The following is a 14,458-nucleotide window of genomic DNA, read 5'->3' on the forward strand; positions in this document are numbered from 1 at the left end:
ATGAGAAGTAGCCTCTGGTCTTGGAACTAGAGTTATTATTACTTGTCTGAGTTCACTGAGTAATTTTTAGCCTGCTTGAGGGCTAACTTGTTCATTTTGCCGCTAGCTCTCCGAATGAATGGCCATGGACATTTGCCAAGCTGCCCTATTTTCAGAGCTCTAGATGCCATACAAACAACTGTTTTTAAGTCTTCTGTTGTATGTGGGAGTAAAGTATAGTGGATTACTACTTACCGTTACAGGAGATATCCCCTCTTCCAGCCTTGAGATGCCCTCATTCAGAAGTTTCATGACTGACTTGGACAATAGCATCAATTTCCTCAAGATGGCAAATCTAGAGCTTCTCAAATCTAAGATGTCTGACACAAGGGAAAGTGAAGGAGGAAAATGCAAATCTTTACAAACTGTATTCAAGGCATAAGTGACTGGGCTTGGGGTGGGTTTGACTGACATGGAAGAGCCTAACTTCTGCTTAAGAAGAGTCTAGCATCTTGCTAGTAGGAAAAGTGGTCACCATGGAGTCTGTGCCATGGGTTTTTATTATTTAAACTGCCCTCTGTTAGTGCACAGGAATGTCTGGTCTTTCTCTAGGACAAAGACATTTTGCTTTAACTCTGCAGTTTACTGTTCAGGACAGATGCACAGCTAGTTTGGACAATTTTATGGTCTTTTGTGGGGATGCCACTCTCTGTATTAGTCTTTGACTTTTGACAATGTTATATGAGCTGGAATTTGTAAGAGGCAGACTTTGAAATGTCCCTGGTGACAGCCAATGCCAGCCCTCAGTGAAAGGCATGACTGATTTTTCTGACTTGAGCTGTCTCAAAGCTAGTGTTCATCAGGCAGATCACAGCAGCAGTGCACACTCTAAATGCAATGCATCATATCTGTGGATGAATAAGAGCTTGGAGCTGGATCTCTCTTAATTGGTGGCAGTGACATGCTGCCTGTCTTTTGCTGCAGTACACATTTTTATTTTAAATGAAAACATTACACGAATGTGTTTTGTGAGCTTCTGAAAATTTTTTAGATATGTGAACTCGTGAAATCCTTGCACTTGTGAAATATATTAGAAAAGTGAAGTGTGACTTGCCTGCATACCATTTCTCAAATGATCTAAACTAACAGTATTGCTAGCTATCATTAACTTGTTAGAGATGCTGACTGAGTAGAAAAGCCTTAGTTCAAATAGATTCCTATTACTGTTAAGAGAAACAGTAAAGATGAAGTAAGATTTGTATAATTTCAAATCAGTAAAGGAAACTGTAAATGAATTAGGTTTTCTCTGGCTATAAAATAAGCCAATTCAAACCGAAGCAAAAGTAAAAACAAACAAACAAAAAAGGCAGGTTTATTGAGGGTAGCTTCAGGGTGGGTTCACCAGTCCCAAGGAACCAGACCAGGGCAATTGCCATGCAGACAAGGGGGAGAGAGGCAGCACAGACGGGAGAGAGAAATACAGGAAGTGGGACTCGATGAGGGGGAGGAGAAGAGAAGGGGAGAGAGGAAAGGAAGGGGAGGGAAGGGGGAAGAAGAGGGAGAGGGAGAGACCAAAGTGTCGGGATTATATAGGGAAGCCTCTGGGGGAGGAGAAGCCCAGTCACTGGGCTGAAAAGTTCAGGGAATAGCAACCACACCTTACAACAACTAGGGACTAAGGGATTCTGGGAGAACCTGGAGGCTAGACATGCTTTGATGTGTTAACTAAGTATCTTAGCCAGTTGTGTTGGTTCTGAAACCCAACAAGTAGAGAATACAGAAATATGACATGTATAATAATCTTTAGAAATTATGTTAAAGTTGTTCTTTGATAGTTTCATACTTGTATACAGTGCAGTCTAATGACTCTCACTCTCATCGCCTTCCTGGCCCTGTACACCTTCCTATAAATTCCTTTCTCACATTCTTTTTTGTTTGTTTGCTTGCTTGTGTGCTTGTTTTCATGATCCACTGATCTTAACCAGAGCTTTCCTTGTATGGCTATGGGTTTGGAACTATTCATTAAAACCTGGTTGGGCTAACAGTGGGTATGTAGTTTAGACAATGATTCTCCCTCTTCAAGAATCTATATTTGGTGTTTCCATCATTTATGTTTCTAGAAATTTCATCAAAATTTCTTTTTTTTATTTTATTATTATTTTTTTTATCAGTTACATTTTATTAACTCTGTATCCCAGCTGTGTCCCGATCCCTCATTCCCTCCCAGTCCCTCCCTCCCTCCCTCATCTCCACCGTGCCCCTTTCCAAGTCCACTGATAGGGGGGACCTCCTCCCCATTCATCTGATCCTGTTTTATCAGGTATCTTCAGGACTGGCTGCAAAGCCCTCCTCTGTGGCCTAACAGAGTCAAAATTTCTTTGAAGATCTTCATTTGCAAAAATATTGGAGGTGCTGTGACCAATAGGTTCACTCACTGCATTCTTTCCTGTCTTCTGTTCTTCAAATTTCTTAAAATCCTAAAAACCACCTCTAAGGCTCATGATAGTCAGCCAGCCATTGTGTCTATCAGCTCTGTATTACACATCCCACATGCTCAGGGGAGAAGCATGAAGCAAAGGCATTTCACTGTGACTAGTACACTTTTAACTCTATGCTGGTTACAGTTGTCAGTTCTACAAGATTACAAGTGTGTGTGTGTGTGTGTGTGTGTGTGTGTGTGTGTATACAGTATATAACATATGTATATGTATAGATATACATGACATATCCATATCCAGACATTTTCCTCATGATTTCTTAAACAATATGGCACAGTAACTATTTACCTTGCATTTACATTATGCTGGGGATTATAAGTAAGCTAGGCATGATTGAAAGCACATATGAGAGAGTCTATAGGTTACATACAAAGAATATGCCATCCAAGATAAAGCACTAGGTATCCACATATTTGGTACCACTGGAGTGTACTGAGGCCAAATAGTTCTATGCAAATGTATTCTCAGACAAAGGACTTGAGCTTCTCCAAGATTTGATATCATTGGGAGAAAAGAGCCAATTCCTCATGGATTCTGAGAATCAACTATATATGAATTAAAGAACAAAAAACCAGGGAAAACAGAAAAGCTAAATCTTCTGTCAACTTTACACACAAGAGATGGCTACTCCTGAGAGATAAGTTTTCTCTGAGTAGATGACACACAAATGGTCTACAGTGTGTTAAAAAATGTTGAGTTTAGGGATCAATAAGCTTCCAGAGCATATGCTTGTGGCCATCTGAAGACATCCTGTGAGACTGTGGTTGGTTGGTTGATTGGCACACCTGAATTGATGTGAGTTTTTCCCTAGCAAGATGAGTATCAGAATTCAGGGCTAACACTCAATGGTTGATGTGAGGAGTCATGTTCACTGAGGTGGGCTGGTGTTGATAGACTGAAGAAAATTAAACTGGTCCCTGTGGGGGGTCCCTGTCTAGGGCTATAAAACAGTGATTTTTTTTTCTGGAATCATTAAGATAATTCCAATATCACCGTTTTGGGAAATACTAGTCCATACCAAACATAAATTCTTGAGAAAGAATTGTCTCCTAACCATGACAACATATTTATTTTCACTATGAAATGCAAAACAAATTTCATTCTCCACCAAGAGGGAAAACATAAGTGGTAATAAAAACATAATTGCTAGCACTCCAGAGAGGAGCAGAGAGCACTTTCATTCTTTGGCATGTCAATCTAAGGCTATTAACTCAAAGCTCCAACTTGCAGACCCAAAGATTACATAGATGGTTAAGCAATATAAAAAGGTATGGTAGACAAGAAAATGTGAATTTTTCTACAAAATTTAAATTATATATGTATAAAACACTCGGTTAGCTAAGATTTTTCTATGAGTCCTACGTGCTATGTATAAGGACTGCATAAAATAAAGAAATCTTATTTCTTTATAAGATTAAAAGTTATAAAAACTTATTAAAACTTAATGAGTTTACTTCTTATTAACATTCTATTTTGTTATCATGCTATTTTTACTTCCTCTCTTTTAAAAAAATGTAGAATTAAATTTCATCAATGCAGTGACAACTTACAATGTAGGGCCTGATGGAAAAGATTATTTCCCTTCAAGTTCAATTAAGTCATATCAGACTGTAATGAGACTAAGTTGGAGATATGATTATCCACAGAAGGCCAAGGAGTATCTCTGAGTAACATGGAAGAATTTTGTAACAGATACCATAAATCATAAAAGATGTGACCATAGGAAGCACCTACACAATTGCCCAAAAGAAATCAGAGACTGATTAAAATCGTTTTTCTCCTTGCAGGCTGTAAACCCATTCCTGTCCGTTACCTGGAGTGGAGTGACATAGAAGCTATCATAGCCATCGCCTTTTCTTGCCTGGGCATCCTGGTGACCCTGTTTGTCACCCTTATCTTTGTGCTGTATCGGGACACACCCGTGGTCAAATCCTCCAGTAGGGAACTCTGCTATATCATTCTGGCTGGCATTTTTCTTGGCTATGTGTGCCCTTTCACCCTCATCGCCAAACCTACCACCACATCCTGCTACCTCCAGCGCCTCCTGGTCGGCCTTTCTTCCGCCATGTGCTACTCTGCTTTAGTGACTAAAACCAATCGTATTGCACGCATCCTAGCTGGCAGCAAGAAGAAGATCTGTACACGGAAGCCCAGGTTCATGAGCGCTTGGGCTCAGGTGATCATAGCCTCCATTCTGATTAGTGTACAGCTGACTCTAGTGGTGACCTTGATCATCATGGAGCCTCCCATGCCCATTTTGTCCTACCCAAGTATCAAGGAAGTCTACCTTATCTGCAATACCAGCAACCTGGGTGTAGTGGCCCCTGTGGGCTACAATGGACTTCTCATCATGAGCTGTACCTACTATGCCTTCAAGACCCGCAACGTGCCCGCCAACTTCAACGAGGCCAAATACATCGCCTTCACCATGTACACTACCTGCATCATCTGGCTGGCTTTTGTGCCCATTTACTTTGGGAGCAACTACAAGATCATCACCACCTGCTTCGCAGTGAGCCTCAGTGTGACAGTGGCCCTGGGATGCATGTTCACTCCCAAGATGTACATCATTATTGCCAAGCCAGAGAGGAATGTCCGCAGTGCCTTTACCACCTCCGATGTAGTCCGCATGCACGTTGGTGATGGCAAGCTGCCCTGCCGCTCCAACACCTTCCTAAACATTTTCCGGAGAAAGAAGCCTGGGGCAGGAAATGCCAAGTGAGTCGTTCAATCTGGGATTCTCAGTCTCTCTGTTTCTTTCTCTGTGTTTTTTTTTTTTCTGTTTCTGTTTCTGTCTCTCCCTCCTCTCCTGCTTCATCCCCCGCCCCCTTTTTAGCCTCCCTCCATTTGTCTAAACTGTTTATTGTTTTCTTCCACTCAAAGTTTTTCAAATCTCACTGTCAGAATAGGGATATAAACTTAAAAGTTATTTTTGTTTTGTTTTCATTCCTTTGATATAGCAGGCGTCACCACCGAGCAATGCTGACAAGAGCTCAGAGCTTTTTCGAGAGGCTGCAATTCTGACAGGAGCATCCTTCTTGTGGTGTAGGTTCCTAGTCTATGGAGAATCAATACGGTCCTTTACCGGGTCAAAGGGGCAAATACTAGTTCTGAATGAATGTTTAGACCATGGTTGAAGACAGCTTCCAATTTATTTTTATTCTGAAACCAGGCTTTTAGCAATCTGAGGTGTGTGGTAAGACACTAAGCTCCCTAAGGAGATTGTCACTTCAAAATTGGATTGTAATAGACCATGAAACATGTCCTGTTATGATGTCCCTGAAGCATCAGCTGTATCATAGACCTCTTATTTATTAAACTTTAACACATATCATGATGAACGTGTTTCACAGTGTTACACATGAATTGTCCTGTCTCTTCTTCATGATCATGATCAAAATAGGGTTTTTTGTTTAGTTTTGTTTTGTTTGTCACAAAGCAAAACATAAATAAGGAGCCCTAAACTTGAACATCAAGTCCAAATGTTTATATTCTGGTACTTCTGGGTAATAAAGTTTCCATGATAATTATTTTCCTATATTTTCTTCCCTCATTCTGTTAAAATTCTTCACATACCATCTTGCTGAGGTTCATGAAAACACATTTCATGCAATATTTATAATTAAAAATAATGACATGGATACTTAAAATTCTGAAGAAAACAGAATTTTCTATTAAGTAGTAATTTCACCATGAGCAGGACTACTTTTGCTTTTTAGGATGGCTCTTAAAAATGAATGTTAATAGCAACCATTACATCAGATACAACATTTTATAGCTATTACATCCACGTAAGTCAGCTAGTAGGTAAGAATGATGGATGGCACTTTTCTCCCCTATAGCTAAAGAAATGGAGCCTCTACAAATTTATGCAGCTTTTAGAGTAATTCCCTTTATCCTGTCTTTGCCTGAATTAAATTGGTATAAAATTTTTAGTGTATATCTAAAAATCTATATGCACTAAGTTCCATATTTTTTAAGCCACACATTGGAGACATCTTACAGACACCATATAATTTGTGGCTGTGATGTACAGGTGTTTAGGGGAAAAGTCTTTGAAATCCATAGTCATTAGTTCAAATAAAAACATTCCTAACACTTGGCAGCATTAGAACGAAGCCAACAATTTGTGCTTATTTCTCATTTTAAGAACTTCATAAGTTATTGGTCATAAAAGATGCCTACTCACAATTTTTCCTTATCATGATTTTTCTTCTAGCCAGTGTTCCATCAATAACAACTTCCAGAGAGTTCTTAGTGTGACAGCAAACCTATAGATCCATGACACGAGGAAAAAAAATAAACCATGAGCCACAGTACACAGTTGTGAAACAGCATTATAGCAGTTTCACTAAGAAAGGGCAGGGGTGAGAAAAGTGAAACAGTATGAAAGAAGATATCCATGCACCTAGGTAGCAGCTTGGTGGGTAAGAACATTTGCTGCACAAACATGAAGGCCTGAAGTTAAAACCCAGCACCTGAAAAAACAAACAAACAAACAAACAAAAAACAGGCATGGCTGAGCTCTTATAACCCTAGAACTCTGACAGATGGAGAAAGGTATTAAGTACTATGGTAGCTAGGGCTTTCTGGCTGCCAGCCTAGCTCCAACTTCAGGGAGAGACCCCCAACAAGGGTATAAAGTGTAAACACCATAGCAGTCCCTCTGCCCCTCTGGTCCCCACATGGTCTGACAGGTATGAGTAGCCCCTTAAATACACATGTACATGGTGCTAAACACACTCATATACACATATTTACATGTATACACAAACACAGACCTGCATTCATTTTCTTTCTTTCTCTGTCTCTCCCCTCTCTATCCCTCCTTCCCTCCCCCTCTCTCTTTTTCTCTCTCTCTCACACACACACTGGAAGATGTGCACTTTAGTTGAATATTCACAGGCAGCAATTTTTGTCATGTGTCATTTTTCAAAGTTATTCTGAAAGCCAGTGGGATTGAGATGTCTCATGCAGTGGTCTGGGAATATAATTTTCCATGGATGGATAAGAACACTGTCCAAGAGAACTGTAAGTGATGAGCCTTATGCCTAAGATACAAAAGAGTTCTTTCACATTATGTAGGTGATACCTGGCACTTCCTGAGCAGCCAGAATCACTGTACATTTGGACCAGCCTCCCACACCCAAACTGCTTTCCCTACAATTTGAGAAGCCTTCTTTTCCAATTATGAATTTAGAAATTAATTCATTTGGGATTTGTCATTCAAAGGAAAGTTCAATGTGATCTGAGTTTACCGTTTAATAGTCATAGAAGACATGCTTTCTCCAGTAAGTTGTCTATTAGATATAATTTATCAAGCTTTAGTAGAGTAGTATGTTGATAAATTTAGTTCCAATTAATAATGATAACTCATAGCTTTCTTATCATAATGTGTAGCTTCTTCAATATTTTCCAAACAAATAAGCTGACCCACAGTGGGTATATGGGGCTAAGTTTCTGTGAAAAACAGTAATTTAATTACTCAAATTTCTTACTTTTTTCCCTTTTGCTTCTGTTGTTACTCTCCACAATGCTGTAATTTTGAAATATAACAATAACCTTGGAGCCTATGGTGTTTTTTTTTTTTTCACCTTTTTTATTGCATTTTCCTCAATTGGTTTGTCTCCAAATTTACAAAAAACACACCAATCTAATATATTCTGCAGCAACAAAAATCTGGCAGAGTTTTTCAGCTAAACAAGGGGTTGGGAACTCTAGCTAATGTGTCACCGAGTGAGTTTATTGCCATTCTGGATGTGCAGTTCCTACATTTATGGTGCATTGAGTGTGTTCAGCAGTCTGTTCAGACACCATAATGAACATCTTCCACTTGGTGCATAGTTGTTCTGGGGGGTCACAAGTCCAGAGACATTCTCTTAGCAGCCTCTTTCCCAGTACATGGGGGAGCTTGTGGCACATGGTTGATTTTGCCAAATTTATTTAAATACTTTTAATTTTAGTTATAATAATATGTCTGATAGAATTGAAGGTCTGAACACTTGCTGTGCCTAAGTCTGGAAAAATAAAATAAAAGCATTGGGAAGAGTTTAATCAGTTAATTTGGCATTTGTGTTTAGCTGTTTAGTCACATGTTCTTATTTTCATTTTTTTTGAGTCATTTGAGTCTTTGAGTCATAGCCTAACTTTAAAAAGCCAACTAAAGTATATTCACTTTTTGTAACTCTACTTTCTTTAGCTGTGTCCTGCATATTTATTCATATCAGAAAATATTTAGTCCTAAACTAATATAAAAGATATCCGAGATTTTCTCCTTTTTGGCAGTTTAGTATGGAAATGATTATTTAAACACAAATTAGGTATGGCTTCCTATTAAAGCAATAATTATTTGACATTACTTAACTAAAAGTGAAACTACTATGTAAATGGCATAATTTAAAAAAAACATATACTAATAGCACTGTCAGAATAACATCTCAAGTTATTTTATAAATAAACTGAAGTTAACTAACTGTCCTGGTTAGGGTTAGTATTATGGTGAATTAGTGACCAAAGCAACTTGGAAAGAAAAGGATGTATTTGGCTTAACTGCTACTGTTTATTACTGGAGGAAATCAGGTAAGGAATTCAAGTAGAGCAAGAACCTGGAGACCATGAAGGGGTGCTGCTTAATGGCTTATTCCTCATGGCTTGCTCATAGAATCCTTTCTTATAGAACCCAAGACCACCAACCCAATGGTGGGACCACAATGATCTAGGCCCTTTCCCTTCAATCACTAATTAAGAAAATACCTTACGGGCTGTAGCCTGATTTAAGAAGCATTTTGTTAATTGACATTCCCTCCTCTCTCGTGACTATACTTTGCGTCAAGTTGACATAAGACTAATTAAACTGAGGGCCAGTTTGGTAGTTTATGGAGCTGAAAAGTTACAACACACACCTCTGAGCTGCTACACTCATACTTGTGTATAACAGTGAATTATAACTACAAGAAAAATATGAAGTTGATATAAGAGTAATATCAATGCATGACTCTTATGTGAGCTAATTATTATGCTACTATGATATTTGCATGGATTTTTTGTTGTTTTGTTTTGATTTTGTTTAATTGAAGAGCCAACTGAAGTACTGGTTAGACTGGAACTAAGAGAACATCCTTCAACAATATTCTGTAGTGGTTAGTTTGATTGAGGACTTGACACAATATAAAATTACCAAGGGAGATAGTTTCAATGAAGAATTGTCTGGAATGAGTTGGGATGTGAGAGATTTTCTTAATTTGGTTATTTGAGTGAGATAACCCACTCTGAGTGTGGATAGCACCATTTCATGGGCCAGGCCTTGGGAGGAGTAAAAACTTGCTTTCGTTCATTACTCTCTGTTCCTAGTTAGGGATATGATGTAACCAAATCTCAAGCTTCTGCCAAGGTAACTTCCCTGCTATGATGAACGGCAACCTGGAACTGGTAGATTACATAAACCCTTTCTCCTCTGAGTTGCTTTTGTCAAGATATTTTATCACAGCAACAGAAATCAAATTTAAATAGCTCTCTACAAGGATCTTATTTGTCTTCAGTCATAGGTCAATAAGTCTCCATTGTAGTCAGCAGTTAGTTTCTCTGTCTTACTTTGATTTAAAAAAAAAAAATGACAGTGAGCCAACAGACACAGTAATGAAATGGTAGAAGCATCTCAGCTCTGATATGAACATATACCCTATTGTGGCTCATGATAAAAAGTCTTGATATTCTGAGATTATTTTTATGGGAGTCACTGCAAGCATAAAGCTGGCAGGAAAATGATCCACGTGAGGTAAGAATGATACTCGGCTTAGCTTAGTTAGCAGGCGCTGAGCCAAACTTCTGGAGTTTGACCCCAGGTCCTTTATTTTAGCTATATTAAAGCACAGCACAAACATCAAACTCAATGGAGAGAAACTTAAATCAAACCCACTGAAATCAGGGACAAGACAAGGCTGTCCATTGTCCCCATATATCTTCAACATAGTACTTGAAGTCCTAGCCAGAGCAATAAGACAACTAAAGGAGATCAAGGGGATACAAATCGGAAAGGAAGAGGTCAAAGTGTCACTATTTGCAGATGATATGATAGTATACATGAGCGACCCCAATAATTCAACCAGAGAACTCCTTCAGCTGATAAACAGCTTCAGCAAAGTGGCAGGATACAAAATCAACTCAAAAAAATCAGAAGCCCTCCTGTATACCAAAGACAAAAGGGAAAGAAAGAAATCAGGGAAACATCACCCTTCACAATAGCCACTAATAACATAAAGTACCTTGGGGTGACTCTAACCAAGCAAGTGAAAGACCTGTTTGAGAAAAACTTCAAGTCTCTGAAGAAAGAAATCGAAGAAGATATCAGAAGATGGAAAGATCTCCCCTGCTCATGGATTGGTAGGATTAACATTGTGAAAATGGCCATACTGCCAAAAGCAATCTACAGATTCAATGCAATTCCCATCAAAATACCAACTCAATTCTTTACAGACCTTGAAAAAAAGATTCTCAGCTTCATATGGAGAAACAAAAAAGCCAGAATCTCCAAAACGATCCTGTACGACAACAGATCATCTGGAGGTATCTCCATTCCTGATCTCAAGCTGTACTAGAGGGCAACAGTAATAAAAACTGCATGGTATTGGCATAGAAACAGAAAGGAGGATCAATGGAACCGCATAGAAGACCCAGAAATAAATCCACACACCTATGAATACTCGATATTCGACAAAGAAGCCAATTCCATTCAATGGAAAAAAGACAGCATCTTCAACAAATGGTGCTGGACCAACTGGATGTCTACATGCAGAAAAATGAAAATAGATCCAAATTTATCACCCTGCACAAAACTAAAGTCAAAGTGGATCAAGGACCTCAACATAAAACCAGATACCCTAAATCAATTGGAAAAAAAAGTGGGGAACAGCCTAGAACTCATTGGCACAGGAGACAACTTCCTGAACAGAACACCAACAGCACAGGCTCTAAGAGCAACAATTAATAAATGGGACCTCATGAAACTGAAAAGTTTCTGTAAAGCAAAGGATACTGTCATCAAAACAAAACAACTGCCTACAGATTGGGAAAGAATCTTCCCTAACCCTTTATCTGACAGAGGACTAATATCCAGTATATACAAAGAACTAAAGAAGCTGAAAAGCAGCAAACCAAGTAAACCAATTAAAAAATGGGGAACAGAGCTAAACAGAGAATTCTCGACAGAGGAATATCAAATGGCAGAAAAACACTTAAAGAAATGCTCATCCTCATTAGCCATCAGGGAAATGCAAATCAAAACGACCCTGAGATATCACCTTGCACCCCTCAGAATGGCCAAGATGAAAAACTCAAGCGATAACACATGCTGGAGAGGTTGTGGAGAAAGGGGAACCCTCCTCCACTGCTGGTGGGAATGTAAACTGGTACAACCACTCTGGAAAGCTATCTGGCGCTTTCTAAGACAAATAGGAATAGTGCTTCCTCCAGACCCAGCTATACCACTGCTAGGTATATACCCAAAGTTTGTTCAAGTACACAAAAAGGACACTTGCTCAACCATGTTTATAGCAGCTCTATTTGTAATAGCCAGAACCTGGAAACAACCCAGATGTCCATCAACGGTGGAATGGGTACAGAAATTGTGGTATTTTTATACAATGGAATACTACTCAGCAATCAAAAAGGAGGAAATCATGAAATTTGCAGGCAAATGGTGGGATCTAGAAAAGATCATTCTGAGTGAAATATCCCAGAAGGAGAAAGACAAACATGGGATATACTCACTTATATAGACCTATAAGATATGATAAACATAATGAAATCTATACACCTAAAAAAGATAATCAATTGAGCAGACATGTGGTAAGATGATCAATCCTCATTTAGAAAGACAGATGGGATGTGCATTGAACGTATGACAGGAGTCTACTGAGCGCATCTGAAAGACTCTAACTAGCAGTGTTTTCAAAGCAAAGACTCATGACCAAACCTTTGGCAGAGTACAGGGAATCATAAGAAAGAAGGGGAGTTAGTCTGATGGGGAAAGGATAGGAGCTCCACAAGGACCAAATATATCTGGGCACAGGGTCTTTCTGAGACTGACATTCAACCAAGGACCATGTATGGATATAACCTAGAACCTCCACTCAGATGTAGCCTGTGGTAGCTCAGTAACCAATTGGTTTCCCAAAATGAGGGGAACAGGGACTATTTCTAACAGGAACTCAATGACTGGCTCTTTGGTCTCCCCACCCCCGAAGGGAGGAGCAGTCCTGTTAGGCCACAGAGGAGGGCTTTGCAGCCAGTCCTGAAGATATCTGATAAAACAGGATCAGATGAATGGGGAGGAGGTCCCCCCTATCAGTGGACTTGGAAAGGGGCACGGTGGAGATGAGGGAGGGAGGGAGGGACTTGGAGGGAATGAGGGATCGGGACACGGCTGGGATACAGAGTTAATAAAATGTAACTGATAAAAAAAAAATAAAAAAATAAAAAAAAGCACAGCACAATTTTGGAAAAAAGCTTTCTTTTTTTTTTTTTTGGTTTGTTTCCTTCTTTTTTTTTTTCAATGCAGTTTATTCAGGAACCTTGAACAATCATCTGACCCTGGGGAAAGCCAGCCCACAGCTTAAATAGCCTCTGGGTAGCCAACCCCAGCGTGCCACGTTGGCAATGCAGATAGGTCCACATACACGGAAGCAAGCCAGATCTTCAGCCTTAGCCAAATATGGAGTTGTTTGTGACAGAGAGCACTCACCATCGGGAAGGTAGAAGGCGGAAACCAGCTCCATCTTTAAGGCACGGCATTACACAGCTCTCTACAGTTCCCCCTTTTTGTTTTAGACCCATCAGGCAAGAGTAGAGGTCTGATCTATGTTATTAGAAATAAATTGGGACTTTGTACCGATGTTCATTTAGGTGTCATCCACCCAAAGAGCATCAGACCCGTCTGATACCTTTTTCTCAGAGGCGGGACCTGGGGCATCAACCCGCATGCAATCAGACATGCTCTTCTCTGGGTCGAAAGTGGCTGACCCTGAGTGTAGTGCTTAGCCTCGCATTCTGAGCATAACATCTTAGCTCCCATGCTTGGGGAGACTGTCCTGCTTCAATGGCTGTAAAGGCCTGAATGATCATGGCTGCATTACACTGTTATGAGACTCTAATCTTGCATATACACCACAGGCAAACAAAGGAGACCAACACCAGAAGGCCTGCTAATGCTCCCATGCCCGCCCATTCCTTCAGATGATTCATGGCTGCAGCAATCCATGATGATAATCCTGTGGCTAGTCCTGCGTCCACTCTGGTAGAATTTACCGTGACAATGGCCACTCTCAGCTGCTCCATCGTAGTATCGAATTCTCCAGTCCAATTACCTAAAATATAGGTAGACAATTGTTTAGACAGATTTGCAGCACAGGAAAAATTCTCTTTGTGCTAGTGACACAAAGTCCAGCATACTTCCATTGACAGCCACATTGAGCGATTTGCCATAGGGTATCAATTTGCTCCTGCACGAGGTCAATGCTCTGATTGAACACCATCAAGCCTCCTTAAAAGGAGCATTAATTCCTTTTTGTACATCTAAGGCATGAGCTACATTGGCTAAAAGATTATTCAGGGTCTGAGCAGTCTGCACAGTATGACTCATGGCTAATGCTGCGGTGGTAGCTCCAACAGAACCTTAAATGACTTTCAAAAGTGGAGGAAAACATGGAGTTAGTCAATTTACATGGAGCACGTTTTGCCCCTGGGGGCAATGGTCTCCTGAACCTACTCAGACCTCGGACACCAACACTGCTAGTTCTAGAACTGATGCAGGATGTTCCAACGAGGGGGTTAAGGCTTCTCATAATATTTCCTATAAGCCCACACTTCTTTGTTTATATCCCCCATTTTTATTTATTAGCCAGATAGAGCCAAGTAATTGTGGTGATGATACTTTCTTTTTTGCCCAATGCTGGAATGCTAGTGAATTTAAGTATGCCCTGGTTACT

The 14,458-nt window shown here is 39.8% G+C and overlaps 1 protein-coding gene across 6 annotated transcripts in view; it reads left to right on the forward strand.

Annotated features, from left to right (window-relative positions):
- The window catches only part of Grm1 (glutamate metabotropic receptor 1), a 476,253-nt gene that overhangs the window by 436,284 nt on the left and 25,511 nt on the right, over window positions 1-14,458 (forward strand). For 5 of the 6 annotated variants that reach the window (XM_060380287.1, XM_060380290.1, XM_060380289.1 and 2 more), the window contains one exon: window positions 4,265-5,195. The exons of the other annotated variant lie outside the window; for it this stretch is intronic. In XM_060380287.1, the coding sequence (XP_060236270.1) occupies window positions 4,265-5,195 (931 nt within the window). The remainder of the gene's footprint in view (window positions 1-4,264; window positions 5,196-14,458) is intronic. 6 annotated transcript variants of the gene reach the window in all.

The sequence above is a fragment of the Meriones unguiculatus genome, chromosome 3 (genome assembly GCF_030254825.1).
Source record: "Meriones unguiculatus strain TT.TT164.6M chromosome 3, Bangor_MerUng_6.1, whole genome shotgun sequence".
Lineage (NCBI taxonomy): Eukaryota > Metazoa > Chordata > Mammalia > Rodentia > Muridae > Meriones > Meriones unguiculatus.